At 32.9% G+C, this 27,355-nt stretch overlaps 1 protein-coding gene across 6 annotated transcripts in view; it reads left to right on the plus strand.

The window, feature by feature from the left end:
* ANKRD28 (ankyrin repeat domain 28) overlaps positions 1–27,355 on the plus strand; it is a 151,818-nt gene that overhangs the window by 16,468 nt on the left and 107,995 nt on the right. The window contains exon 2 of one of the 6 annotated variants that reach the window (XM_039837077.1): positions 17,181–17,253. The exons of 2 other annotated variants lie outside the window; for them this stretch is intronic. In XM_039837077.1, the coding sequence (XP_039693011.1) occupies positions 17,181–17,253 (73 nt within the window). Of the gene's footprint in view, positions 1–17,180; positions 17,254–27,355 lie in introns of those variants that run through there. 3 more of the 6 variants (XM_039837061.1, XM_039837073.1, XM_039837062.1) reach the window with 3 other exon arrangements.

Genomic DNA, 27,355 nt, shown 5'->3' on the forward strand with positions numbered 1-27,355 from the left:
AATTCTTGTGATCGTTACCTTGTCAATGAATGCTTTTTCTTCTGAGTAACTTCTGGAGGCAATGACCTTGTTTTTGCACTACTCTCATTTATTGCCTACAGTTGCCTTAGGAGTGCTGGAGCTCTTTTTTTTTTTCATTCTTAAAATCATTAAACTCTACCATTTTCAAGAGTTTAATATAGGGTATTCATTGAACCTATGGGAGTTAGAATTGAAACTAACTCTAACTAAATTGAAACTAACTAAATAGGTAAACTGAGGGAGTTTACCTATTTAGTCTTCAACTTAAAATTTCCCAAAAGGTAAGGGCCACATTTTTGCCCAGCACCAAACAGTTAACAAGGAATTTAGGCATATAATTATGTCACATGCTTTCTAAATACTAGAATGCAAAATAACACTTTTTACCTACTGTACGCAATACTTTGATAATATTTTGATGAACCAGCATTTTCCAAATGACTGATTCATGATGTTATAAAATCACACATGGGTAAAAGATACATTTAAAGTACATGAATTTCATTGTGAAAAAGTATGGAAAGTTCATAGATTTAGTTTCACATTTCACAACCTTTAAGAGATAACCACTTGTCAAGTTTTTATGTAATGTCAAAGAAGAATATCAATGATCGAAAAGGCTTTTATAATATGGTACCATTTTCTGTAGTTATGAGTCACAGATTTTTTTCATATACTTGAAGCAGGATAACTGAGAGCAGATTGAAAGCAAAAGCGGCTTTTACTCTAGCTATCTACAATTAAGCCAGACATAAAGAGATCTGTAAAATGTAAAGCACTAATTTAAAAAAAAAATTATTTTCATAAATGTATTTATATTAATATGTAATATGTTAAGTAAATTAAAAATAAACATTTCCCAGCTTTAATTTTGAATACAGTAGACATCAACATAAATATTCCCCATAAACAAAACTCTTTAGGGTTCTCAATAATTTAAAAGTGTGAAGGGGTTCTGAGATCAAAAGATTTTTGAACAGATGGCTTTCTGAGACTGGTCCCTCAGATATTGTTGATCCTGAATTTGTGTCTCATATTGGATTAGGCTACCATGGATTAGAAGATTTAAATTCCTTGGGTTTTGATGGAAAGTGCTGGCTTTTTATTTCAACCTGGGTATATTTTTAATGTATAAAATAAATAGCAGAATTTATGATGGTTAAATTTTGTCTCCATATGGCTGAAAAACCATTACTTACATATCAGATGACTGGAAGAATGACAAAAAGAACTGCAGGATATGGTAAAAAAAAATTTTTTCTAAGGGTTACAGTAAGCAAATGACCATGGAAAAAGCATAATCTTATGGAAAAAAAAATTATCTCCTGAGAGTCTTAGAGAAATAAGATGAGGTTTAGCAAATACCTTAAATGGAAAAGATTGCATGAAAAGGAGATATAATAGGAGCATGTTAATTATCGACATTACATTATAGCTTTATCTAACCATAAAGAAATCATAGGTTTGCTGTTTCTATAAACGCTGAAAATAAACTCTGTGGGTTTGAGTGAACCATTGATTGGTTACTATGGAAGTAACATTCAGGCAGCATTTAGGAGAACCTTACTTGAAAGTTACTTAGAGGAAAAGAGACTTTCCACAGAAGTTATCCATATAAAATTAATCAGGATTACCTTGATTTTGAGTCCTGGTCTCAGTTAAACCTTTGTAAAGGATCATTTTGGCTTGTGTTTGTTTAAGTAAGGCTTTGACAGAAACCTGTGAAGTCAGTGAACAAGTGCTCTGCACTGTGTAAAGCTGTGCAAGATCCAGAAGAAATCAGGGAGGAAAATTTGTCAGGGTTGGCGTTAAAGACATAAAGGCAATGATCCCCCTCCCCCACCGGCCCTCAGATATTACAATTTTTGTTAAGCTGATTTTATAAATATAATTTTTTTATGTGTAGTACTTTATGGGAGCCTTATTTTATAACCCATAGTCACTTTATAATGGGGATTAAGAACTGGAATATTAGGAAAATACTGTAATTTGTTTTTTTCAAGTGCTAGTACAAATAATACTTAGCACTGATATTATATACTTAGATATTTTTCACTAGTCAAATTTGAGGAAGTTCTATCCTTAAAAATTTGACTTGAAAAAAGATTTTTTCTAATCACCAGTGTACTCATTTGGAAACATTAAAGTAGATATAGTTATCTTTTTAAATTTCAGTTCATTTTTTTCTTATTACATTCTGCTTTCCTTACTTTACATCAGATGATTTATACTTAAATTCCTATTCTGTCTGAATGTTGACATGAGATACTTAGGGGCATAGGTCTTCAAAAAAATTTTGTGTGTGTGACAGACTCTATCAGAATACCTCAGGTGTTTAAAAAAATTCTTATTCTAAAATTAATCAAACGAAAAACTATATTATCCAAAATGCTAAATTATTCATTTATGTAAAAGCAAAAAAAAATTTTTTTTAATTAGGTTTTTATTGTGGTAAAATATACATTTTAACCATTTATCATTAATTGTAAAATTTATCATTTTAACCATTATAAGGTGTACAATTCAGTGACATTAAATACACTCAAATTGTTATGCAACCATCGCCACCATCCATCTCCAGAATGTTTTTGTCTTTACAAAATGAAACTCTGTACCTACTAAACATTAACTCCGCATTCCCTTCGTCCCCAACCCCTAACAAACACCATTTTGCTTCATATAAGTGGAATCATATGATATTTGTCCTTTTGTGATTTACTTAGCATAATGTCTTCATGGTTCATCCATGTTGTAGCATGTATTAAACTTTCTTTTTAAGGCTGAATAATATTTCAGCATATGTAGATGCCACATTTTGTTTATCCATTAATTCATCCATGGATGATGCTTGGGTTGCTTCTCAAGTGTCCTTTTGGTTCTTGTGAATAATGCTGCTATGAACGTGGGTATATAAATATCTGTTTGAGTCTCTGCTTTCAGTTCTTTCGGGTATATCCCCAGATGTGGAATTGCTGGATCATATGATAATTATGTGTTTAATTTTTTGAGGAAACACCATACTGTAATCTATTTTACATCCTCATTACCAGCAATGTACAAGAGTTTCAGTTTCTCTTCATCCTTGCCAACATTTTTTATTTTCTGTTCTGCTTTTTTTTATAATAACCATTCTCAAGTGTATGAAGTGGTATTTTGTGGTTTCGATTTGTATTTCCCTAATCATTAGTTATGTTGGGCATCTTTTTATGTGCTTGTTGCTATTTAGTTATCTTTGGAGAAATGTCTATTCAAGTCCTTTGCCCATTTTTTAATCAGGTTGTTTTGTTACTGTGTTTGAGTCGTATGAGTTCTTTATGTATTCTGGATTTTTATCCCTTATCAGATATGATTTGCAAATATTTTCTCTTATTCTTTAAGTTGCTTTTTCACTCCATCGATAGTGTCCTTTCATACACAAAAGTTTTAAATTTTGATTAAGTTCAGTTAATTTTTTTTCTTTTTTGTTACCTGTACTTTTGGTGTCATATCCAAGAAATCATTGCCAAATCTAGTGTCACGAAGCTTTTCCCCTTTTTTCCTGTAACAGTTTTATACTTTTAGCTTTTGCATTTGGGTCTTTGGTCCATTTTGAGTTTATTTTTGTATATGGCATAAGGTAAGGGTCCAGCTTCATTCTTTGGCATGTGGATATACAGCTCTTTGAACACGATTTGTTGAAAAGACTGTTCTTTTCTCCCATTGAATGGTCTTTGCACCCCTGTTGAAATCATTTGACCATACATATATGCAAGGGTTTATTTGTGGGCTCTGTTCTGTTCCATTGGTCTTTATCTCTGTCTTTATGCCAGATTACTGTAGCTTTGTAGGAAATTTTAAAATCAGGAAATGTGAAACCTCCAGGCTTGATTTTTTTGTTTGTTTGTTTCAAGATTATTTTTGCTATTCAGAGCCCCTTGAGATTCCATATGAACTTTAGGGTGGATTTTTTGGATTTGTAAAAAACATTGTTGGGATTTAGGTAGGAATTACATTGAATCTGTAGATTGCTCTATGCTGTATGGATATTTTAACAATATTAAGTCTTTCAATCCATGAACATAGGATATCTTTCCATTTATTTGTGTCTTTAATTTCCTTCTAATTTTTGATTGTTGTTAGTGTATTAAAAACAACTGATTTTTGTGCATTGACTTGTATCTTATAATTTTGCTGAATTCATTTGTTCTAATAATTTTGTGTATGGAATCTTTAGAGTTTTCTACATGTAAGGTCTGTGAACAGAAATAATTTTACTTCTTCCTTTCTCATTTGGATGTCTTTTCTTTTTGTTGTCCATTAGTTTTAACCGATGGAAAAATTAAATAGAATGTGATATTTGATTTAGAAATTTATCTAAAGATTTACTATAGAAAAAACATCTTGAAAGTTTTTAATGTTATTCCATAGACAGCTCTGGGTTTTTAAAAATAAAATAATAAAGGTAGTCTGCATTGCAAAGAAAATTTTAACTCAACAGTTTCTAGATTTAGAACAGCTTTTTTTTTTTTTTTTTTTTTTTGCTGTCAGAGAGAGCCCAATCACAGATGAAGTTTTCTTCCAGTCCTTGGCATTGTGTATACTTTTTGTGTTTTGTGCTTGCTTCTAAAAATAATTGTTAGCATTTAATTATTCTTTGGGGGTTTTGTTATTGTTGAAGATATTTGTGTAAGAGATGCCTATAACTGTCATTATAGATACATAAAATGTGAAGTAATTAAAAAGAGGTGATACAGTGGAAATAAACTTTAATTATCTAGGTCAAGTCTTAGATGAGAGAAGTGAAGCCTGGCAAGGATGTTAAGTTTTACAAGATTATACAGTTATTGTTAGAGCCAGGATTAAACTTTTTTGGTGATTTTTCTCTTATTCTTTCTGTCTACCTGAATCATTGATTACTGCAACAGCCTTTTAACTGTATTTCTGGACTTCAGACTCACCCTTTAATCTTAATCTATTGCTACTCGATCCAAAGCATAATATTTCTAAAATGTAAATATGATTAGTCATATCAGTATGTCAATTTTTTTCTATTAACCATTTTGGATAATATTAGTATTAAATATAGTTAAGTCCATTACTTGTGTTTTCTGATTTAATTCTTTGACCAGTCCTTTGCTATTAATTTTTCCAGTTTTATGGATAAAACTCAGGACTGTCTGACTTCAGTTTGTGTTCTTAGGCACTGTGCTATGATACTTTTATAGGGCATTCAAGTTCCCTTCTGTTGTCTCTCTTACCCACTTGCCCTTTCTAGTGTTCAGTTGACATTTTTAACTAAATTCCTTGAAGTCAGAGATTATATCTCAGACCAAGCAGTTGCCTTATATATAGTAGGTCCTTGGCAAATGTTGAACATATCTTAAGCAGTGAGTGAATAGCACAGGATAGTGAGAATAGCTCAGTATGGGAAGACATGAATATTACATCTAAAGGAAAAGATTTTTCTCATGAAAGATCAGTCTTTGGGTTAAAGCAAAATAGTAAGAACTATTTTCAAGTAAGAACTTGAAAGTGAATTCTCTAGCTTTTTATGTTTTCAGGTCTTGTGAAGTTATAGAGAGAGATACCTGAAGACTAGAGATAGAGAAGGGTCATTCCATTTCTCAGAAATGGGAAGAAGAAAGATTATAGAGCTGAAGTGGCTCTCAGGTGGGATTCTAGAATAAATTATTTAAAGAGTTATTTGTTTCCAGGAGAGGTGAAGCACTAATCATTAAGATTTAGCCTAAATTCATTGAGAACAAACTAAAACAACCTAACTTTTCTTTTTGTGGATGAAATGTGCTATCTTCAATGGATTACATGAGGTTTGAGGCAAACTCATCACATTTACAGATGGTATTATTATGGAAGGGAGAGTATATTAAGCCAGGATGGGCTAGATTTTGCTGTAGTAATAACTCTCAAATCTCAGTGGCTTAAAAATAAGATATTTATTTGTTGCTTATATTACAAGTTCATTCTCAGATTAGCAGGGTGTTCTGCTTTATGTTGTCTGCATGCAGAAACCCATTCTGGAGTTTTTACCTTCTGGAATATTGTGTTTGTGGCATGAGAAAAGGAACCTGATGAATTGCATATCAGCCTTCAAAGGCTTCTCTCACATCACTTCAACTCACATTTAATTGATTAAAGCAAGTTATATGGTCACACCTAACTTGGGGCAAGTTATATGGTCACACCTAACTTGGGTGTTGGGTGAGTAAACTTGGAAGGAAGAGACCCAGAAATATTGCTGAATGTCACATTTGACAATCTAATATCGTGAAGACTTTGGATGACAGATTAAAGAGCTTAAGAGGATTGATCTTGAAGGCTGATATGATCAGCTGAATCAGACAAAAGGAAATTGAATAAGGAGAAATGTAAGATCCAGTTCTTCCATCCAAAAATTAATTCCATTTGCATATTATTGATGGTAGGTGTGTGTGTGTATGGTGTGTGTGTGTGTGTGTGTGTGTGTGTATACGTACGTACATCTTGCTGGCGTATCAGCATGTGACAAAACGAAGTATAGTGGTTGGTGTAAGGGAAATGACAAGGAACCCTCAATTCTGACTATTCCACACCTGAATTATCATATTTTTGGCAATAGATGCATGTTCAGAGTGGAGATACACTTGAAATCATGTTATATGGAATAATTAAGGCAAATAAGACTATATAGCCAGCAAAATTAACCTGGGCAGGGAAATAGGAGGCATCATGGTTGCCTCAAATATTTGAAGGCCTGCCATGGGGAAGCAGGAATGGACTTTTATCATGTCAAACTAAGAACTAGTAGATGAAAACTACAGGAAGTGATTTCAGTTTAAACTTCTCTAGTTTAAAGGTGGCATAAAATACTTCTTCCTGTACATAATGAAGCATTGGTGTGTTTCCCTTGAAATTGTATGATTCTGTGATTATACAGTGAATGTGTAAACATTTAAGTATTTCTAATTTTACTGCTAAAAAAGTGAGATTTAATAAATGATCTAACAAAATATTTCTATCTTTATGCCTATTATGTACTAGAATTATACTAGGAGCTTTATAATTTTTTTTCCCTGAATCTTACTTTAGTCTCATTTTATAGATAAGGAAACTAATTCAGAGATTTCAACTTGTCCAAGTTTTATTGCTGGCTAACTGATTAAGGATTTTAACCTGGATTTCTTTGATTTTTAAAACAGCTTTTTTAATGTCTTATTAAAATAATTACGTCATTTTGCCTACCTACTATGTTTGTGTCTTATGGGAACAGTACTCCCTTACTTTTGGGTTCTCTCTCTCTCATCTCTCTGTCCCTTACCATATGGTTCTAATGGGACTTACTAGAGTCCTCCACTACTTGGTCACCCTGCCCCACAACCTTCCTTCACATATGCCAGTCAGAATTCCTTGGGAGTTTTTAACTGAAACCAGGAAATAGAATCATTTCTCTCTGATGTAGTAAGATGTAGTATTTGAAAGCTGTCCATGTTCATTCATGTTTGCCACTCTTTGAAGGAAACTAATCTGCATTGAAAGAGAATGATGCCCACCATCTAACAAGTGAGTGTCTTGGCTGTTTGATTGCCTGATTCCAATTGTTTCTGATATACATTTGCATTCCTTCCTTTGCCATGGTTTAGTTATTCTACCCTTCTCCAAAGTGAGACATACCCTGTAGCTTTCCAAAATTTCCTCTTTTTTGCAGAAGCACCAAGGATTGGGCCTTGAATGGTACCGGTCACTTTTGACAAATGAGATGTGGCTGTGAGGGCCATGTGCTAGGCAAACTCTCTAACAGGGAAGAAGTGAACCATGGAAGAAGATGGCTACCTCAGTAACTTACGAAAGTGCAGTTTTTGTGTTATGTATATTTGTACTGGGGAAAGATGGGGTTGTTGACACTGATGAATTTGTATTTTAAAAGCTGCTATATCCATTTACCAAAGGAAGCTTCTGGTGTATACCAGTGTCTTATGACAAAGGCAGAACTCAGAAGAGGGTTGAATGGTGTTAGGATCCTGGCCTCATCTTCGTACCCCTTTTCTGGCTCCTTCTTGGTTATTACCTGAAGCACCCTCATGTGATCTAAAAAGAGATTTTTTTCTAACCTCCTAGTTTCTGTTCTTCTGTTAAAAGACTAAGGTTAGGAGCAGAAACAAGGAAAAATGGTTCTATAAAGGACTTAAAAGAGAGAAAACGAAAACAATAATAGGTCAGTATTAATAACTAATTGATCTATACTCAGTGACACCGGTGCCCAAAGAGTGCTGTATCAGCCACAGAGCCCAAGTTATAATACCTACATCTTTACCTCTAAAAATGAATGGTTCTCAAGAATCATTTTCTCCACTCTAGAGTTAACAGAAACAAACTATTTTTCCTTCTCTCAAATGTAATAAAAAGATATGCATGGAGTTTCTGAAGGGTGTGGCATTACAAACTGAAAAGCAACTCTGTGTAAGCACAAGTAGAGCAAAGGGTAAAGTGAGTACATCTTTTAATTCATTCCTTTTTTATCCTTTTTTTTTTTTTTTTTTAGTAATGTCTCTCTTAGGCAGTTTATGCTGATAAACAGCCCTGGAAGAGGCTACTGTTTGGTTCTAAAAATTGCATTACATCAGTATTTTAGCAAAAATTTACACATACAAATGACTGCTGGGGCTTAGCATATTGGTAATTTTCTAAGAGCAGTATGTTTCAAATGGTGTTTCGCAGGGTCCTCACTACAGGGATTTGTGATAGGGAGTAGGCCTTTTACTCCAGTGGGCCTACATTCTCTCCTTAATCAGAGCTGGGTCTGTTTGGGTTATGATCTGTCTATACATTCTCAGGAATATGTGTGAATACATATGCATGCACACATATGAAAGATGGAATCATCTGAAATATTAGTTTTGATGAAAGGATACTCTCAGATTTAAATTATATATATCAGGACATTGTTCAATAAAGCTGAATAATTAGGTTCTTACATGACTCTGGAATATTTTCACCTGAAATTCTGCTTGGATCCAATGTTAATGACTGTTGAGATCCATTTCTAGAAATTTTTCAGATGATGATTTAGAGATGATGGAGTTTAGACTTTGTTTATAAGCTGCTGGTTTTATATGATACACAGTACTGAAAGTGACAAGTTTTGGTGCAAGTCGACAAGCATGTGCGTTTGGTACATTATGTTAATAATTCAGACATGATAATACTACGAATCAGATTTAATAATAGTAGAGCACAGTTTCTGGATAAAGGCCTCCCCTAGGCTTTGATTTTTACTAAATAATTTTGTAGAAAGGATGCTTAAGTTTACTAACTAAAAGGTGATGTTTACTAACCAAAAAGGTGAACTTGAATTTTATAAGACAACCCCCAAATCAAACTGACATTGTGAGAGTTTTTTTTTTTTAACTTTGCTGAAAATCTTAAAAGAAAATGACTCACAGGCATACCGGGCTTGAATAACTAACTGTATGAAGAACTCTAGTTCTAATTTGTATGTATTTGTAATATAGGTGTCTCTCTCCTTCCCACTTTTATGGTATTGGTTCATGCTCTCATTCTCACTTGGATTAATGTAGTAGTTCTCTGACTAATCTACCCTTTTTCAATCTTGCCCCAATTTCATTTCATCTACACTGAAGCCAAGTAGAATGATCTTTCTTGAAAAATATTTTTAATGAGATTGAAATTTTTAGATACAGGATAAAATAAGATTCAGTAGAAATCTTAAGTACCTGTCACCAGAAACAAACAGATGTTAATACTTTGCTATATATTTGCATCATGTCTCTTAAATAAATAGTAGTTACATATATAGCTAGAGCCCAATTTTCATCCTTCCTAGGTAACCACCTTGAAAGTTGATATAATATGCAGGTTCTTTGTACTTATACTGTATTTCCATATTTATAAACAATATCATAAACAATACATACTGTCATCTTTTTTCTGAACTTTTAGTGGTATACTATGTGTCTTTTGCAACATTATTTTTAAAATTTATTCATGTTGATACCTTTTTTAATAATTGCTGTATTTCTCATACAAATAAACCACAGATTACTCCCCTAACATACTGCACTGCAGTTAGATAGTTTCCACTTTTCAGCTATTACAAGTAGTGCTGCAGTAGATCTTCTGGTGTGTCTCCTTGTGTCCCTATCAAAGGTCCTAGAAGTCGTGTGGAAGTAGACTTTCTGGGTCATGAGATATATATATATTCACCTTTTACTATGTAATTTTTATTATCTCCAAAGTAGTTGTACCAATTATTTTGATTCTTTACTCTCATACTTGTTGATAATCGTTTTAGTTTGACTTCAGTTTTTACAATCTGATAGATGTTACATAGTATCTTGTTTTAATTTATATTTCCAAGGTTCCTAGTGAAATTGAATATATTTTAATTTTTTTTTTTGACTGATTGGAATTTTTTGTGTGACTTGCCAATTTTTTTTCTTAAAATGCAGCTATTATATGTATGTGCGTGTACACATGCCGAGTGTCTTCACCCACTTAGTTTTTTGACCAACACTAATTTTATTTCTGTATATGGCGTGAAGTTCATTTTTTTCAAAATTGACTCTTCCTTGTGCTTTTCTGTATACATTTTTTAAAATCTCAAAATTGTCATAAAAACTGTTAAGTTTAACTGGTATTCCATTGAAATTATGGTTTTAATTTGGAAAATTTAAATTGTACCATAAGTCCTCACTTAAATGTCTTCGATAGGGCTCTTGGAAATGTGGTGAAATGACATATAATGAAACCAGTTTTATTATAGGCTAATTGATATAAATAAGTTAAGTTCCTGTGGCATCTCATCAATGTTATAATGAAATGAATTGAAAAAAGGACATTTTCCAAGGACCTGCTGTACAATATTGAGTCTGGGAAAAGCAGATGATTCTTACACAGCAGCCACTTCAAACGTCATGTCTGTTGTCTGCCCATGCCTTTACTCACAGTTGCTATTAGACAATAATAGTTCTCCTTTTCTTTGTTAAATCTCACATGAGTGTCCTTCATTGGCAGATGCTTGAATCATTTGGGAAAAGGGGTTCTGGGAAATGTAGTTCCAAACTTCTGCCCTGTGATGCAGGGAAGATTATAGAATCGAGTATTGGTGATGCAGTTTTCACAATAGACAAGACAAGCATATACACATGTGTTTTTATTTCCCTTCCCCTTTTAATACACAAGATAGCTTACTTGATTGTTTTGTACTTTTCTCTTCAATTGATATATTTTGGAGATCTTTTTCAGTGGGATGTACATCCATAATTTTGCTAGCTATTGTCAGTTGCCCTCTGCAGAGGCTGTATCAATTTATATTTCTACCTGTAGTGTGTCACTTTTTGTTGTTTTGCATCCTGTCCTCTTTATTACAAAAGCTTTTTTACCTTTTTTGGCGAACTCCTTGTTTAAAGACCATCCTCCTAGCATAAGTGATACCTGACAACACTTGTACACGCATGCATGCACACATACACTCAGTTCACCCTCCTCCACTAAATTAGGTTAGTTGCATTTCTCTATGACTATATAATGTGTCTCATTAATTAAGCATTTATAAACATTTCCTTTGTGCCTGTTTTTTAGGACTGGGCTTTCTTAGTTATCATTGTACCGTATATCCTTTTATCATGAACACGTTGTGTGCATGCTTGTCCTCTTTACTAAAACTATAACTCCTTTACGATAATGCTGTGCCAGCTCTTTGTTGCGAGCACCTAACACATAGTAGCAACTAAGTAACTGTTAGAATGAATAATACATAATTCTGAACAGCACATATGGAATTTTATAATCTTTTCATTGAGCAAAATATGTTGCACTAGATGCTTTACTTGTGTCAGCATGACTTCTCATCATACAAGGTAGCTATATTATTTCATAAAAAATATGTTTGTCAAGGACACATTATTATATATGTAGCTTCCCATATCTAATATGGATTCAGACCCAGCTTTATCTCATTCCACTCAGGTTTTACCTAGTTGCTACATAACCTTCCTAATTATAATTTTTAATGGTTGCATCATATTCCATCAAGTTGATTTGGCATTCTACCCTTTGGATATTTAAGTAATCTGAATTACTTTTCAGAGGAGTAAGATAACATTTCCACTGTTAGATTTAGTATCTCTTTAGGTGATTGTTATATATTTCTCAGATCCACACTGGCAAACAGCATAAAGAACAACCTACCTCACCCTTTGTTTTCTAATTAGGTAGAGTTCACATAACATAAACTTCACTGTTTTAACTACTTTAAAGTGTACAATTCAGTGGCACTAAATACATTCACAGTTTTGTGCAACTATTACCATTATCTAGTCCCAGAATATTTTCATCGCCCCGAAAGGAAACCCTGTATTCATTAAGCAATTCCCCATTTTCCCCTCAGCTTTTGGCAGTCACTAATCTGCTTTCTGCCTCTGTGTATTTGCCTTTTCTGGATATTTAATATAAGTCATCAAAAACATCTAATTTATTTAGCATGTTATATTTAAGTAAGGAAATGTACATGTTTACATTTTTAAAAGATTAAATATTTGAGCTCTTGTATGGTCGGGAGTCATGTTAAGATGGAGAAAGTCTCTTGTCTGATTCTGGCTAGTCTCATGCTGCTTTACTCAACTCATTTTTGGCAGATTTTGAAGAATATACTATTAAGTTCCTTTTGCTTTTTTATAGTAAGCTCACCATTCTAAGAAACCAGTTTAGATCAGTGATAAATTAGATTTGGCAATATCTGAACATGTTTCTGGAGGGGGCAGTATGCTACAGGCGTCTAGTGGGTAAAAGGCCAAGGATGCTGCTAAATATCCTGTGATGGACAGGACAGGACTCCACAGCAAGTAATTATTTGGCTTAAAATGTTAGTTGTGCTGACTTTGAAAAACCCTGATTTGAATCTACTAGATCCCCAAGACTCCCTAAATTGGCTGATATACACATATTGCTATATAGTTTAATGATTAAGTTTGGACTGAAACACTTTTTTTAACTTTTCTTTTTGAAATAGTGTTATGTGTGAGTAGAATCAAAGGGAGATATTGATCTAATATTGCATTCTCTTTTTTGAAATATCACTATATAATTGATTTTCTTTCATTAAAAAATTTTTAATATAACTTTTAAACTTTGTTACACAAGAAGATATTAATGAACTCCTGTGGATTTATTATCCACCTTCAACATTACCAACATTTTACCATTTCTCAATGTTTTTGGAGTATTTTGAAGCCTATTCAGTATGTATTACTTTTTCTCTGTGTCAGATGTCTTTTTAAAGTTAGCTAGAATTTGTCCATGTTGTTGGTGTTTTCAGTCATTGATTGGTTCCTTTTCTATTACAGAGTCATATTCTATTATATATATTTACCACAGTTCAATTTTTTCATTCTCTAGTCAAGGGATGTTTTGGTTACTTCTTGGTTTGGGCAATTATGAATAAAGCTCGAATAAATGTTCACGTATAGATTTTTTGTAAGTGTCAGTTTTTATTTTATTGGGTTAATACCTACGAGTAGGATTGTTGGGTTATACGTTAATTGTATGAATAGATATAAGCAACTACTAAATTGTTTTTTGAAGTGGTTGTACCATTTTGCATTCCCAGCAGCAATGTATGAGAGTTTTAATTGCTCTGTATTCTCTCCAGCATTTGGTATTGTCAGTTTTTATAAAAAGTCCTTCTAGTAGGTGTATAATAGTATCTTGTTGTGCTTTAATTTGCATTTTTCTAATAATTAATGTCTATATGTCTTCATGTCTGTATGTCTTTTTTGGTTAAGTATCAAACTGTTTATATCTTTTGCCCATTTTAAAAAAGTTGGGCTTTCCTATTGAGTTATATAAGTTCTTTATTTATTTTGGATATAAGTTCTTTGTCAGATACTCAATTTGCAAATATTTTTTCCCAGTCTGTAGCCTGTATTTTCATTCTGTTAATGATATCTTTAAAAGAGCGGAAAATTCTTTATTTTGATGAATTTTAATAAATTAATATTTTTATGTATGGACTGTATTTTTAATATTGTGTCTAAAAAATATTTGCCTATTCCAAGGTCCCAAAGATTTTCTCCTATATTTTCTTTGGGAAGTTTTATAGTTTAGGTCTGTGGTCCACATTGTGTGTGATATTAGGTAGAGGTCTAAGTGGGTTTTTTTGGTTTGTTTCGCAAATGGATTATTCAGTTGTTCCAGAAATAAGCTAATTTTGTTGGAAGGATTATTTTTTCTCTATTGAATTGCTTTTGTGTTTTTGTCAATATCAGTTAGCCTTGTTTGTGTGGATCTATTTTTGGACTCTCAATTCCATTCCATCAGATCTATATGCCTGTCTTCCATTATCATATTGTCTTGATTATGGTAACTTCCTAGGAGTCTGAATCCTCCAACTTCATTCTTTTTAAAAAATCATTTTGGCTCTTGTAATTTCTTTGCTTTTCCATATAAATTTTTGAATTAGCTTATGATTCCTGATAGACCATATGTCTGTTCATGTTCCTCTACACACACACACACTACCACACACACACACACACACACACTTCTATCAAAGCATTTATTGCACTGCTTGGCAGTTTACTTTTTACTTATCTTTCTCCATTACTAGAAGATGGGCATCTTGAGGGGACTAAGAAATGGTGCCTGCCCTCAAGGAGCTTATGTCATCAATAATTGGTATTAAGTTGGACTATATGAAATTGCTGATGTTAATTTTTAATCTGTAATATCTTCTATCTTGTTGAGACAAAAACAGAAAACAAAATGAAAATTCTCTTCTGAAAAGATCCCATTGTCAGTATGAGAAATATTCATGCATGACAAATTATTCATCACTGTTGTGTGCTAATAAGCAAAGCCATAGAGGTAGAAATACTTATATAAATAGGATACACCTCTGCTCTTGAAGGAGATGTTCACACTGTAGAATACTGGGTCTTCTCAGTATTCAGATGTGTTTAACTATATGGTTGATCTGTCAATATATGCAGAAATTTAGTCTCAGCTTGAATCCACTTGCGATCTTAGCTTCATGCTTCTCTGTCTAGCGTATGAGACACTTTCTATAAACAAGTTAGCAAGAAGTTTTGACATACTTTGTGTTATAATTTTATATGAAAAGATACTCTTCGTACATTTTTCAGTTTGATGTAACTCACTTATTTTAGTCACTTAGTAATTTTGATGTTGAATAAACAGTAACAAATGCACCAAACATTTTCTCTTTTGAGATAACTTGAGTTTCAAAAGAAGAGAAAGACATTAAGGCAATAATAATACAAAAAATAATATTCTTTCATTTCCTTCTCTAATTTCTTGTGTAGTTTTTTTTATTGTAGATTATATGTGGAGGGAAACTATAATATTTTTTTATTATATATATTTGTATAGTATTTAGGCTCTCAAGCTCATCTTTTACTATCCAGTGTTACAAGTCTGGGAGAAGGACTGCATGAGAGATTTTATGTAAGCGTTATTTCTCTTGTTCACTGCTGTATTCCTTGTACTTAGCACATAAGTAGTTATTAACAAATTATTGAATACATTATTCAAGGAAGTGGGAGGCTAGGCTAGCTGGATTCGGTTAGAGTAAGAAAACGTAATTTTTACATGATTTATATAAATTACTACAAATGAAAGTTATTACAGTTTTTTATATAAACATCAAGAGTCACATACTATTTGAGGCAATTGTAAATGTAATTGTAAATACTGTAGTGACATAAGTCTGTTATTTTCAGTCAGGTTAATTGGAAATTTGTTCATGATATTGTTTTTAGCTTAACTATTAACATAAGATTAAAATAGAACTATTAAAACCTATAAAGCATCATTTTTCATTTGAAACTCTTGTTTAAGATACATGACTCAGAGAAGAGTACCCTCCTATTGGTAATAATAGAAGTACTCAGGAAATTTACTTTCTTTTGTATTTGCTGCCACCAAATGGCAAATTAATATTACCATTCTGTTACATTAATATGGTAGAAGACAATAAAAATAATGACCCTTTAATATTTTTTTACAAGGTTAATTTGTTCAGAAAGAGTTTTGACAAAAGGAGAAAAACAAATATGTGTAGAACTGTAGCTAATCTTAACTGAAGCTATCCACCAGACTGGATAGGATGGTTTCTATCTTCTAACAGAGTGGAAAGGCAAATTAGAACATAGGAGTAATCACAATGATGGAGATGATAAAAACTGATGATCCTTTCAGACTAATAAGAAATATGATTGACAACATACTTTTATACAGGGAATTTAATTCTGACATTTGTTCTTTCTAGATCATTGCACTTGAGAATTATGGCTTCAGAATAGTTTAAGCCTAATTTTATTTATTTGAAGACAAGCCATTTTACTAAAAATGTTGGGATATGATCCTGAAAAAATTATTATATAAGAATAAAAAATAGAAGTAACCCAAATGTTCAATATTAGGAAATTGATTAAATAATTTAGTAAGATATTACTTTTGTATATAATGTTATATAATTATTGGAAATGTTTTGAAGGAATATGTAAGGACATGGGTAAAGTCCCTATTGTTAAGTGAAAAAAAAAAATATGGTCAAATTATTGAGTGGAGGGGGGGAAGGAGCAAATTACTAAATAGTAAATATCACAAATTTTTAAATAGTATACATTTAAAAAATAATTACCTGTCTTTATCTTTGATTTTTTAAATTATATAATTCTAAAATGAACATGTTTTAAATATTTAGAAATTATACAAATTGACTATTTTATACTTTATAGACAGTTTCTTAGGTTAAGACATCCCCATGGAATTATTTGATTATAATATAATGAATGTATTTGAATGTTTTTTTGTTTTGTTTTGTTTTGTTTTGTTTTGTTTTGTTTTGTTTTGTTTTAATGAGAATGTCTTGTTAGCAATTCTAAGACTCAAATCCTACTTTTCGAGTCTTCTGAGAATACAAGGATTGGTTCATATATAAAGAAAACCTTTTTAAAACTGTCTTGTAAACAGCTTAATAATTTTTTTTCTTGATAGAAGGGTAAAATCAACTTCTGAATTAGTAAGATTTTTAATGTTCTCTAATAATTAAATGTTTTGTTAAGGTACTGTGTTATTTCTATGACATAGTTCTTCATTTCTAGTGTCAGCATATTCTTGCTTTTGATATCTGTTTTCTGCTACAGGCCTGAGAGTGGAATTGAAACAATACAGCTACTGCTTCCACCAGAGGAAAATAGTATGGGAATTCCTATTATGGTAGGTTATTTTCCAGTGGTGTCTCTGCAGTAATATAGGAAGCTCTGATAATTCAGTAGTTTGTTGCTATTTATGACTTCTACATGACTTAAACTTAGCTTTTATGCATAGGCGTATGTGAAAAATACTTAGTGTCAGCCAAAATCCTTTGTTGTAGATATTTTGTTTATAAGTGTGGTGAGCCTTGTATTCCTGGAAAACTTAGTATAGCAACTTACCTAATTCAAATAGATTTTTAGTGGAGGGGGCTTAAAAATCTCTGTTATACCTTAGAGAAGAGAATATTAACTAGCTGAAAATAACAGTACTGCAGTTAGCTTTATTTTCTCTTGAAAAACTAGTAAATTACTAGGTATTTTTTTCTCAGTTGTATGCATCACCTTGCTCATAACTCATTCTCGTACATGTTATATGTTTGTGGTCACCTGTAAACACTTGTCAGCCATCCAGTAATCACTGGGGAACCTCATTTGAGTGACTCCTGTGTTTTTAGCAAAAGATTTTAGTTAAAAAAAGTCTCATGAAACCTAGATGTGTTAGACTGAAGGCAGTAGTGAAAAGAATATAAGCTAGTTTGATGTCATTGGCATTATTAGGCTTCTTATTTGAAATTCAAACATATTGAAAGATTCTATAAAAAGGAGAAACTATAACCCAGTATTTGACTTTTTTATCATTACTAAGTCGCAGCCTGCTGTACTTTTTGTTAAATATTTTATTATTCAAAAATTTGATATTAAATAGACTTGATGAAAAGTTGTTTCAAAACAAAAAATCACCTTTATTGGGTTTCTGTTAAAATTTGTTTATAGTTAAATTAAACCTTTTTTTTTTTTTTTGTTAAGAAGAGGAGGTGATTAGAAAGCTGTTACATTGGAAGCTGAAAGATTTTATCCATCTGTATGCTGGTAGGAGGGGAGCAGATTATTATGAAAACATTATCTGTTAGGCTGTGTTCTTCACATTGGAAAATTTTCTGTCACATTAAAGATTAATATTTTCTTTAGAAAATTTGAATTCTGTATAAATTAACCAATTGTGAATTTTTATCTGACCTTTCAGGATTATCTACCAAATTTAAAAAAACAAACATACAATGCCTCTCATTTGTTGTTACCTGGAATGGCTCTTGCTGACTAGAATTCCATTGGAAATTCACCCCTCACACACTTTCTCTTTGTAAACTGTTTTTTAACCTCTGGCTCCATAAAGGCTCTGGATGAATCTCGATATACTCTCATCCTAATTCAGTCAAGCATTTGGGTAATGAGTGGGCAAGTCATAAAAAGAAAAAAAAAAAAAGTCAAATTAAGGATAGTAAGAGTAAGATTAAGATTAAGGGTCAGATTTTATTGGGAAAATTATAACAAATAGCAGATACCATCAATATCATTTAGCCCATTTATTTTTTGTTTCCTCGTAATGTATGTTGGAGACCAGGGAGAGAGTCAGAGATTCAACTGTTGCTGTGATCACTGTGTAAGTTGTGATTTTCATCTTTCACCACTGGATGGTGCTTTTGCATTGGTTTCTGCCAACTTTCTAAATTTACATTGGGAATGGTTTAAAAATTCATCATAAAGGACAAAGGAAGTAAAGATATGGTATAGTTGGTCATATAGATAGGTGAATTAAAACTAGCAAAACTTAAGTATCATTTGTGATACAATATGTAATTTCGTTATTTTTAAAAAGATATATTCTTGTATGAGAAATGGTTAAGAGCTGTATACCTGACTGTATCTTCTAATACAACCTTTAATCTACCAACATTAGAAATATTTTAGATGTTTTGATTTTTAGGTGGTACTGTAATTAATGACATCTAAAACACAGTTTCTTAATTTGTATTATTAGAAAAAATACAGGTAGCTCGAGCTTTTAAAATTGTCCTTGATGATCATTTTGTCTTTTTCTCATGTCCAGTAGCCATCCAAATTTCTATCACTGAAACCTTTTATTTCACAAATACTATATTCAAATTCTTTTTTGTTAGTTACCAAATGACTTTTTGATAGTTATTGTGCTTGAATGAATTGACTTCTTAGGTCTATAGAGTTTATTTGGGGTTGTAACAAGGTTGTGGAGATCCCAGTTCAAGGAAATAATAATCTCATGTAATAAAGCATACACTTATGTTTTAAAAGGCAAAATTAAGTATACTCAACAGTGTCTCTAAACTCTTTTCTCTGAGTCCTTTCTCCAAACTACTCTGTCATTTCCTTTTCTTTGCAGGATTATTTATATGAAAACAAAGTTATAAAAACAAGCATCTTAAGCTACTTCTTGTAGTCTGCTTTTCACTAGTTGTTTGATAGCTTTTGAGGCCTGAATTTAGAGGTGGTTGTAACCTAGCAAGTTTAAATTCTCAACAGCCTTGTTCTACATTCTGTGACCAGCTATTCTAAGTTCTCTGAAGCTGTGAGTTAGATGGCTTTGGCTTTACAAGTTTGCTTAACAGTGAGTCTTCACCTCGACAATGTTCAGGTTTTGGTCTTAATTCTTATTTCTTTTTGGAATGTAAACTTTTATCACTTTTCCCTCTAGCACTTATTTTTCTTACCTGTAAAGTAGTGATTGTGTTTAGCAAATCATGACTAAGAAGTAATGTTACTCAGAAAAAAACAAATATGTAGACTTCTGAAGGAAAGAACAAATTATCCATAATTCTGCCATTGATTTAACTAATTTACTGTTGTTGCTTTAAAAAAAATCTTTCTGTTCTTCATTATTTAACATAGTTAAAATCATATTGGATTTAGTGTTGTGTTCCACTTAACATTTTTATGAGTATTGTCCCATGTTTTTAAAATTTAGTTTATAAATATTCAGTTTTATTTTGTGATATACTACATTTTAAATCATTTTATTGTTCAACATTTAGGTTGTTTTTAATGTTTTGTTATCAATGATGCATCAGTAAAATCCTGATAATGGAAATTTTTTTAGGCCTCACATTATTTCCTTATGTCTACATTCCTTCAAGTAGAAATGCTAGTTTAAAAACTTTGAAAGATTATCAGTGCCATTAACAGTGGTTGACAAATATTTTTTTTCCAGAGAAGTACCAGTTTACTCCTTTTACTATGCTTCGTGGCCTCTGGCTTAGACTATTGCAGTAGCCTACTATTGTTTTCTTGGTCTTTAGTATGACCTCATTTTTGATACTAAATATCAGTGAGGCCTCTAAAATAATCTGATTATGTCATTTCTTGATTTAAAATTTTGTAGTGGTCTCCCTATCATTCTGCAGGTTAAAATGTACATAGTTTAATGTGGTATTCAAGGTCCTTCATGATTTGGCCTCAGTGTAATTTTCCAGCCGTAGTTTGTGCAACCCTACTATATATTTTGTGATAGGTAGGAAGGGAGCATTCTAGGCAGAGGGAACAGCATACATAAAGGCCCAGCTGCATGAAATGGCATGGTATATTTGAATCGGAACAAGTACATTTTTATACATGAAACTTAAAGACCAAAGTAGTGGTGGATATCTTCTGTATAGTGTACTTTAATAAAATTTAGTTGACTAGATAAAAGTAGGCAAATAGCATTGTATCTTATGATTTAGAAAGTAATGGGTGGTACAGAGAATTGTTAATCAGGACTCAGTTACAAATGAAAGAAATCACAGCTCAAAATGGCTTAAACACAAAAGGAAATTTATTGGCCAGGTGATAGCAATGGTCAGGCAGAGCTAGATCCAGGACCTGGTGACAGTGGATTCTCCATCACTCCCCGACCCTTTTTAAACTTTCTTCTTTTTTTCCTCCTATAGGCATTTTAGTTTACATAGTTCTTATTTATTATCCCAAAAGAAAAGAGAGTATCTTTTCTGATACCCTTGGCAAGAAAGTAAAGTCCTGAGGAAGACTCTGAGGAAGGCTTTGATCATATGTTAGTCCCTGAACTAGACATGTCGCTATGAGTAGATAAGTGGTACTCTGGCCAGTCATGGGTCTCTTGCATATGTCTGGACCAGATGTACTGCATAAAGGGATTCTTGTGAACGAACCTACGTCTGCTACAAGGATAGATATAACTAGAAAAAGGTAGTTTTGATAACTCAGGTGAGGACTGAAGTGGGTCTGGACTAGGTCACTATGAGGGAAGAGAGAATTTAGGAAGATTTTTGTTAAAATGCCTAGAATTTGGCGACTAGAATTGGGAGATAAATAAAGTAAATTAAAGGCTTCTAGATAATTATTTTTGTGTTCTGGGTTACTGTGTATGTGGTGATGCCATTACTATTAACCATCCTGAGAATTTCATGTAGAAGTACAAGAGATTGTCCAGGAAGAGCATGTAGACCAGGAGGGAAAAAAGCTGAAAGGAAAGCTAATATTTATGTATAGGTGGGAGAAGAAAAGCCGAGTGAAAGGAGCCAAAAAGGTTTTGGAAAAATGGGTGAAATTTTTATGGAAGCAGCAAGAAGAGAGTTTAATCAAAATCACTGGTATCCAGCATTGCAGAGTATTTGAGAAAAATGAAGCTTTTGCCATAGGTTATCATTGGTGACCTTAGAGCAATTTCAGTTGAGTGGTGAGTGTGGAAGTCAGATTGCAGTAGGGTGAGACAAGTGAAAAATGGAATGGTAGCTTGTTAGAGGCAGGGAAGTTTTCTGTAGACCGAGAGGAAGGAACAGTCAGCAGTGAGGGATAAATCAAAGTGATATAAGAACGGAATCAAAATTAATAAACTAAGGAGAAGATGCAAATAATTTTTAATAAACTTACTTTATCCTTCGTGACTACAAGCTCTTCCCATCAGACTGCAAAGTCGTTGAAGTTTGGTACCCTGCATGTAAGAGGTGCTTAATAAATGACTGCTGAACCAATGAAAGATCAATGGGTAAAAAAAAAAAAAATGAAAATACAAATATATTTGGAGGTAAACCAGAAGGAAATTAAAGGAATTCATCTTTGTTGTCCTCTTTCTCTCTGAAGTAGAATAAGAGATATTAATGTTCCCCCCCCCCCCCCCCCCTGCCCCCCCGCTTACTTACCTTAAAGCATTGTTGTGAGGAACCAAGGTGAGAACAGCTGTGAAAGCATTCTTAAACTAGGAAGTACTCATACAAATGGAAGGGAGTAATACCATTTCTGGCATCTTAATTTAGAAAGGGATTTAATATCAGATGATACTCGGTTTTCACCAACTCAGAAATCCCATATGCTTCCTTAACAACTGCTAATTTAACTTCTCTTAAGTGTGTGATGTGTGGGAAGATCCAGGCTTCAGAGACAGATGGGCCTGGCTGAGATCCAGTTTTCAACACTTCTTAGCCATGTAATTTTGTGTTTGACTTGTCCAGCCCAGATTTTTATTGTGAAATCATGATTAAAAATTACTTTGCAGGCATGATGTTATAACTGGGTACACATAATATGCATGAATTCAGACTAGGTGTTCAGGTTAGCTGCAATATTCATCCCTGTTCCGTATGAGCAGATGAGCAGGCAGCCTTGTTCCATCTTCAGATAAAATAATGCTAGATAAAAGTACTATTTTATATTGAACCAGATTTTACCTTCCTACTTGTTATTATTCTTTGATCCTAGTTCTTATCTCTAGAACTATGCAGTTTAGTATTTCTTCACAATGACAGTACTTGAGATATTTTAAAGCTGTCATATTCTCCCTGACTCCTTTTCAGACAAACTATCTTCAGCTTTATTGACACTTACAACACAGTTGTTAGATCCACCCTTATCCTGGCTACTGTCTTTGAATGTGTTCTAGTCTCAATATTCTAGATGCAGTTTGACAACTATGTCTAGTTATTAGCCTTACTTTTCCTGGAGGAAAAAAAGTGAGATTAATAGAAAACATTTTTGAGATAAAGCTTTCGTTTTAATTGGTCAAAATTAAGTAATTTTGCTTTTTCATACTCTAAAGTATATTGTTCTCTTTTGTCAGTGGCATTTATCAAATGATCACCTTTAGTAAGATAAATTACTGATGACTGTTTTTTCCCCTTTTAAAAATAAATCTCTAGAGTCCTCGAAGTATTGTTTAATACTAGTGTGTTATAATTAATAATGACGGGAAAATTAAACCACTGAAATAAAATGCAAAGATTTAATTTTTCCGTGTAGTACATAGCATACTGTCGGTTGTCTACTCACCAACTATAACCCACTTCCTTCCTTGCAAGCCCCCAGTTTTGCTTGGATGCCCACCTCTCTTCTACATGGCTTGGAGAAATCCCTAAACGTGTGAGCTAATCATGGTAATCCTACTCTGCCTACTAGTGGTTTATTTAGGAAAGGACATGTGAATGAAGTCTGGTCTCCTCTCAAGGAAAGTCAGCTTAGGTTGGTTCTAGGTAAGTCTTCTTGAACCTAAAAAGGAAACTCGCCCTTCTGCTGTATAACAATATGTGTCTAATAGAATGCCTTAAAGTATGGCAGGTATCTTGTGACTATGCAAGAAATATCTTAAGGCCCATTCTGAGTCTGACTGAGAGAAAAGCTGGAAGGAACCTAGGTGTCCCATGTGATAACCTTGAATAACTGAATCAGTCACCTTAAGGCCACTTTCACTTGTTATTTATGATGATAAGTCTCTATTCTTTAAGCCAATTGAGTCCAACTTGCTATTTTAGTTTAGTATAGGGTAGCCCTAATATTAAAGAACAAAGGTGTTTGATAGTAGACATTTTCTGAAAGGAAGGCCCATTAAGATGTAAGATGAGCCTCATAATTTCAAGATGACATTAGAATTATATTGGAGTCAAAAGTTTCATAGATATTCTCCCAATACTGAATGTTCTGATTGAACAAAACAGACATACACAAAAATTCTATAATACAGTAACATATGACAGGTGACCCAGTTAGTTAAGAATGAGCTAGTTATCAGTTTTGACAGGGCCCCTTATTTCTATTTAAGAAGTTAAAAATTGACTATATCTAAAGAATTGAAATTGTTTTACTCTGAAGTAACATTAAACTATAAGCCTAGCTTTTTACAAGTTTACCAAGGGTGTGAAAATCTATTTATGCAGTTTCCATGCCTGAAACACATTAGAAACACCCTTTCCTCCTTTCAACAATAGAAGCTGCTTTATAAAATTTTACATAGCACTCTTTAATAAAGAGAACCAAAGATATGAAAATGTTCTCAACTATCTGAGTCATCATGTGGATTAAAAATAGTTACGTTCAGTATTTTTTGTCTCTACCCGGATATCTACAGTTTAGAAAGATGTGAATCATTTTCTTTAGCATTGCCCAAATGATAACTACTTTGAAATGGAATTGGCATATGCAGCCTCAATTTGTGTGTGAAATAACTAGTGTACACTTCAGCTACTGGTCTTACTGCACTTATGGGAAGTCCTCATACGTCTCATGTAATTACTGCTTTTAAAGGCAAACATTGGTAACCATAACAACTTATTTTTAAATTGAAATTTTTCTCCCTTCAGCTTTTAAAGTGCAGTAACTTGAAACTACATTTACTACAGTGTCACCGTATTGTAGAAACCTGAATGAATTGTAAATAATTTTTCCCCAGTCTTTTTAAAAGAAAGGCAGAAATGCAGCCTATTTAAAATAAAAATTTTATACTCTATTAATTTGGCATATTGGTCCAAAGTTGTCTTTGATACATTTGCTGAAAATTTGTTGACTATGCAAATAATAATTATATTTCAGAGAATATACTTATCCTGGGCCTAGTAGCACATGAGTCATATGCCAGAGATGCTGGTAATTAACATAAATCTCAGCCAAAAATTACACTATTAAGAGATAAATCAAATAGGATATTTGAAAGTAACACAACTCAGAAAGCTCTAAATCAGTCTGGCCTTCAATTCAGTCTGAATGATGACTACTTTTGCTTAATTTTAAACTACCTTTTCAGATAATCAAAATTTTGAAGAAAATAACCTTTCAAAAATATTGCTTAAATACAATACTACATACTTGACAGCAGAGTAGATTTTTCTCCCTTCCCTTAGTTTTGGCACATTGGGTATATTTTAGAAAACTATCTATATTGTTACAATGAGCTTAACATTTTTTTGTGTGCATACTTTCAAAGGAAGGAAATAATTTAAAGATTATTTCAAAATCTGAAAACAATTATTTAAATATTCATTTAGACCTTAAGTTCTCATATATAACTTTTGAATATATACTCTTCCTAGAAAGCCTATTCCATCTCCTGTGTTAACTGAAATTCAAAATATTTTCATAAGCACATGCTTCTCCAGTGCTGTCTTCTCAAGTGGTAACTGTTCCTTTGCTCACAACCAGTATGTCTTGGGGAATGCCTGTATGCCTGCCTGTCTCTCTCTCTCTCTCTCTCTCTCTCTCTCTCTCTCTCTCTCTCTCTCTCTCTCTCTCTCTCTCTCTCTGTGTGTGTGTGTGTGTGTGTGTGTTGGGAGGAGGGAGGTGCAGAGCCAGCATTTTTCTAGTCCTCCATTATAGCTATTAAAATTTTACTAGTCTAGCTACCTATAAAAACCTTCCTTCTTTCGAGGCGCATACCATCTAGCTAAGTGAGCCTTCTCTTTCTTATTGGTGTTGTCTGTCAAATATCACTCCTCAGTTCTACCTCGGGATTGTAATTGTCTTGTTCATCTAGGTGATTTCATGTCTTTGTAAGTAACACTTTGAACATCATAATTTACAATTTAACAGCGTCTATACCAGTGATCCTTTTTTTCTTTTTGGGGGGGAGCTCTAACCACATATTCCAGTGACCACATCCTCTACCTTGTCTGATATACTGAAACTGCCTTCACTTTTATATTTTTATTATCTAGCTAGACCCCACAACCCATTATTTTCAACTGCTAAACACTCACTCCTACTCCTTTTCAACTTTATCCTTTCTCTTCCACTTATAACTTACCCTCATCAACCCTTCCCCCCCACCCCATTTCTGAGGACAAAGATCCTTTCTTCATAACTCAGGTTTCCACCTTAATTCTGAACCCCCCCCTTAAGGCAGTGATTGTGATCTTCATCTATTCCTTTTTTTTTTTTTTTTCAGTTATTCCCATTTCCTTTATCTTTTCTCCTTCTTTGGACAATATTATGTCTTCCCATCCATGAACACAGGATTTCTTTTTATTTGTCATTTTTAATTTCTTACAGCTGTGTTTTGTAATTTTCAGTTTATAGGTCTTTAACCTTAATTTATTCCTAAGTATTTTATTGTTTATGATGCTATCGTAAATGAGATTTTCTTAATTTTTTCAGATAGTTTGTTCTTATTGTATTAAAAAAACCAACAACTTATTTTTGTTGATTTTTATATCCTGCACCTTTGCTGAATTCATTAATGAGTTCTAACATTTTGTGGTGGGGGCCTGGTTGAGTGGGTGAGTGTGGAGTCTTAAGGATTTTCTACATAAGATCATGTCATATGCAAAGAGAAATAGTTTTACTTCTTCCTGTCTGATTTGGATGGCATTTGTTTCTTGTCTAATTAATCTAGCCAGGAGTTCCAGTACTGTGTTAAAAAGAAATAATGAGAGCACACACTTGCCATGTTCCCGATCTTAAAAGAAATGCTTTCAGTCTTTTACCATTGAATTTTTTGGGCTATTTATATGTGGCCTATAATATGGTAAGGTAATTTCCTTGTATTTGTAATTTGTTGTAACTTTTTATCATGAAGGGTGTCGAATTTTGTCAGTTGATTTCTCTGTGTCAGCTAAGATGATTGTGTAGTTTGCTAGTATTTTGTTGAGAATTTTTGCCTCTATGTTCATCAGGAATATTGACCTGTAATTTTCTTTTCTTGTAGTGTCTTTATCTGACTTTGGTATCAGGGTAATGCTGGCTTCATAAAATGAGTTTGTAAGTATTCCTTCCTCTTCAATTTTTTGGAAGAGTTTGAGAAGGGTTAGCATTAATTCTTTAAATGTTTGGTAGAATTCACCACGTAAGCCATCTGGTCCTGGGCTTTTCTTTGTTGGGAGGTTTTTTATTACTCATTCAGTCTCCTTACTAGTTATAGGTCTGCTCATATTTTCTATTCATGATTCAGTCTTAGTTGTTTGTATGTTTCTAGGAATTTACCCATTTATTCTAGGTTGCCCAGTTTGTTGGCGTATAATTATTCATAGTAGTCTTTCATG

This window comes from Pteropus medius, unplaced genomic scaffold (assembly GCF_902729225.1).
Source record: "Pteropus medius unplaced genomic scaffold, Ma_sr-lr_union100, whole genome shotgun sequence".
NCBI classification, from domain to species: domain Eukaryota; kingdom Metazoa; phylum Chordata; class Mammalia; order Chiroptera; family Pteropodidae; genus Pteropus; species Pteropus medius.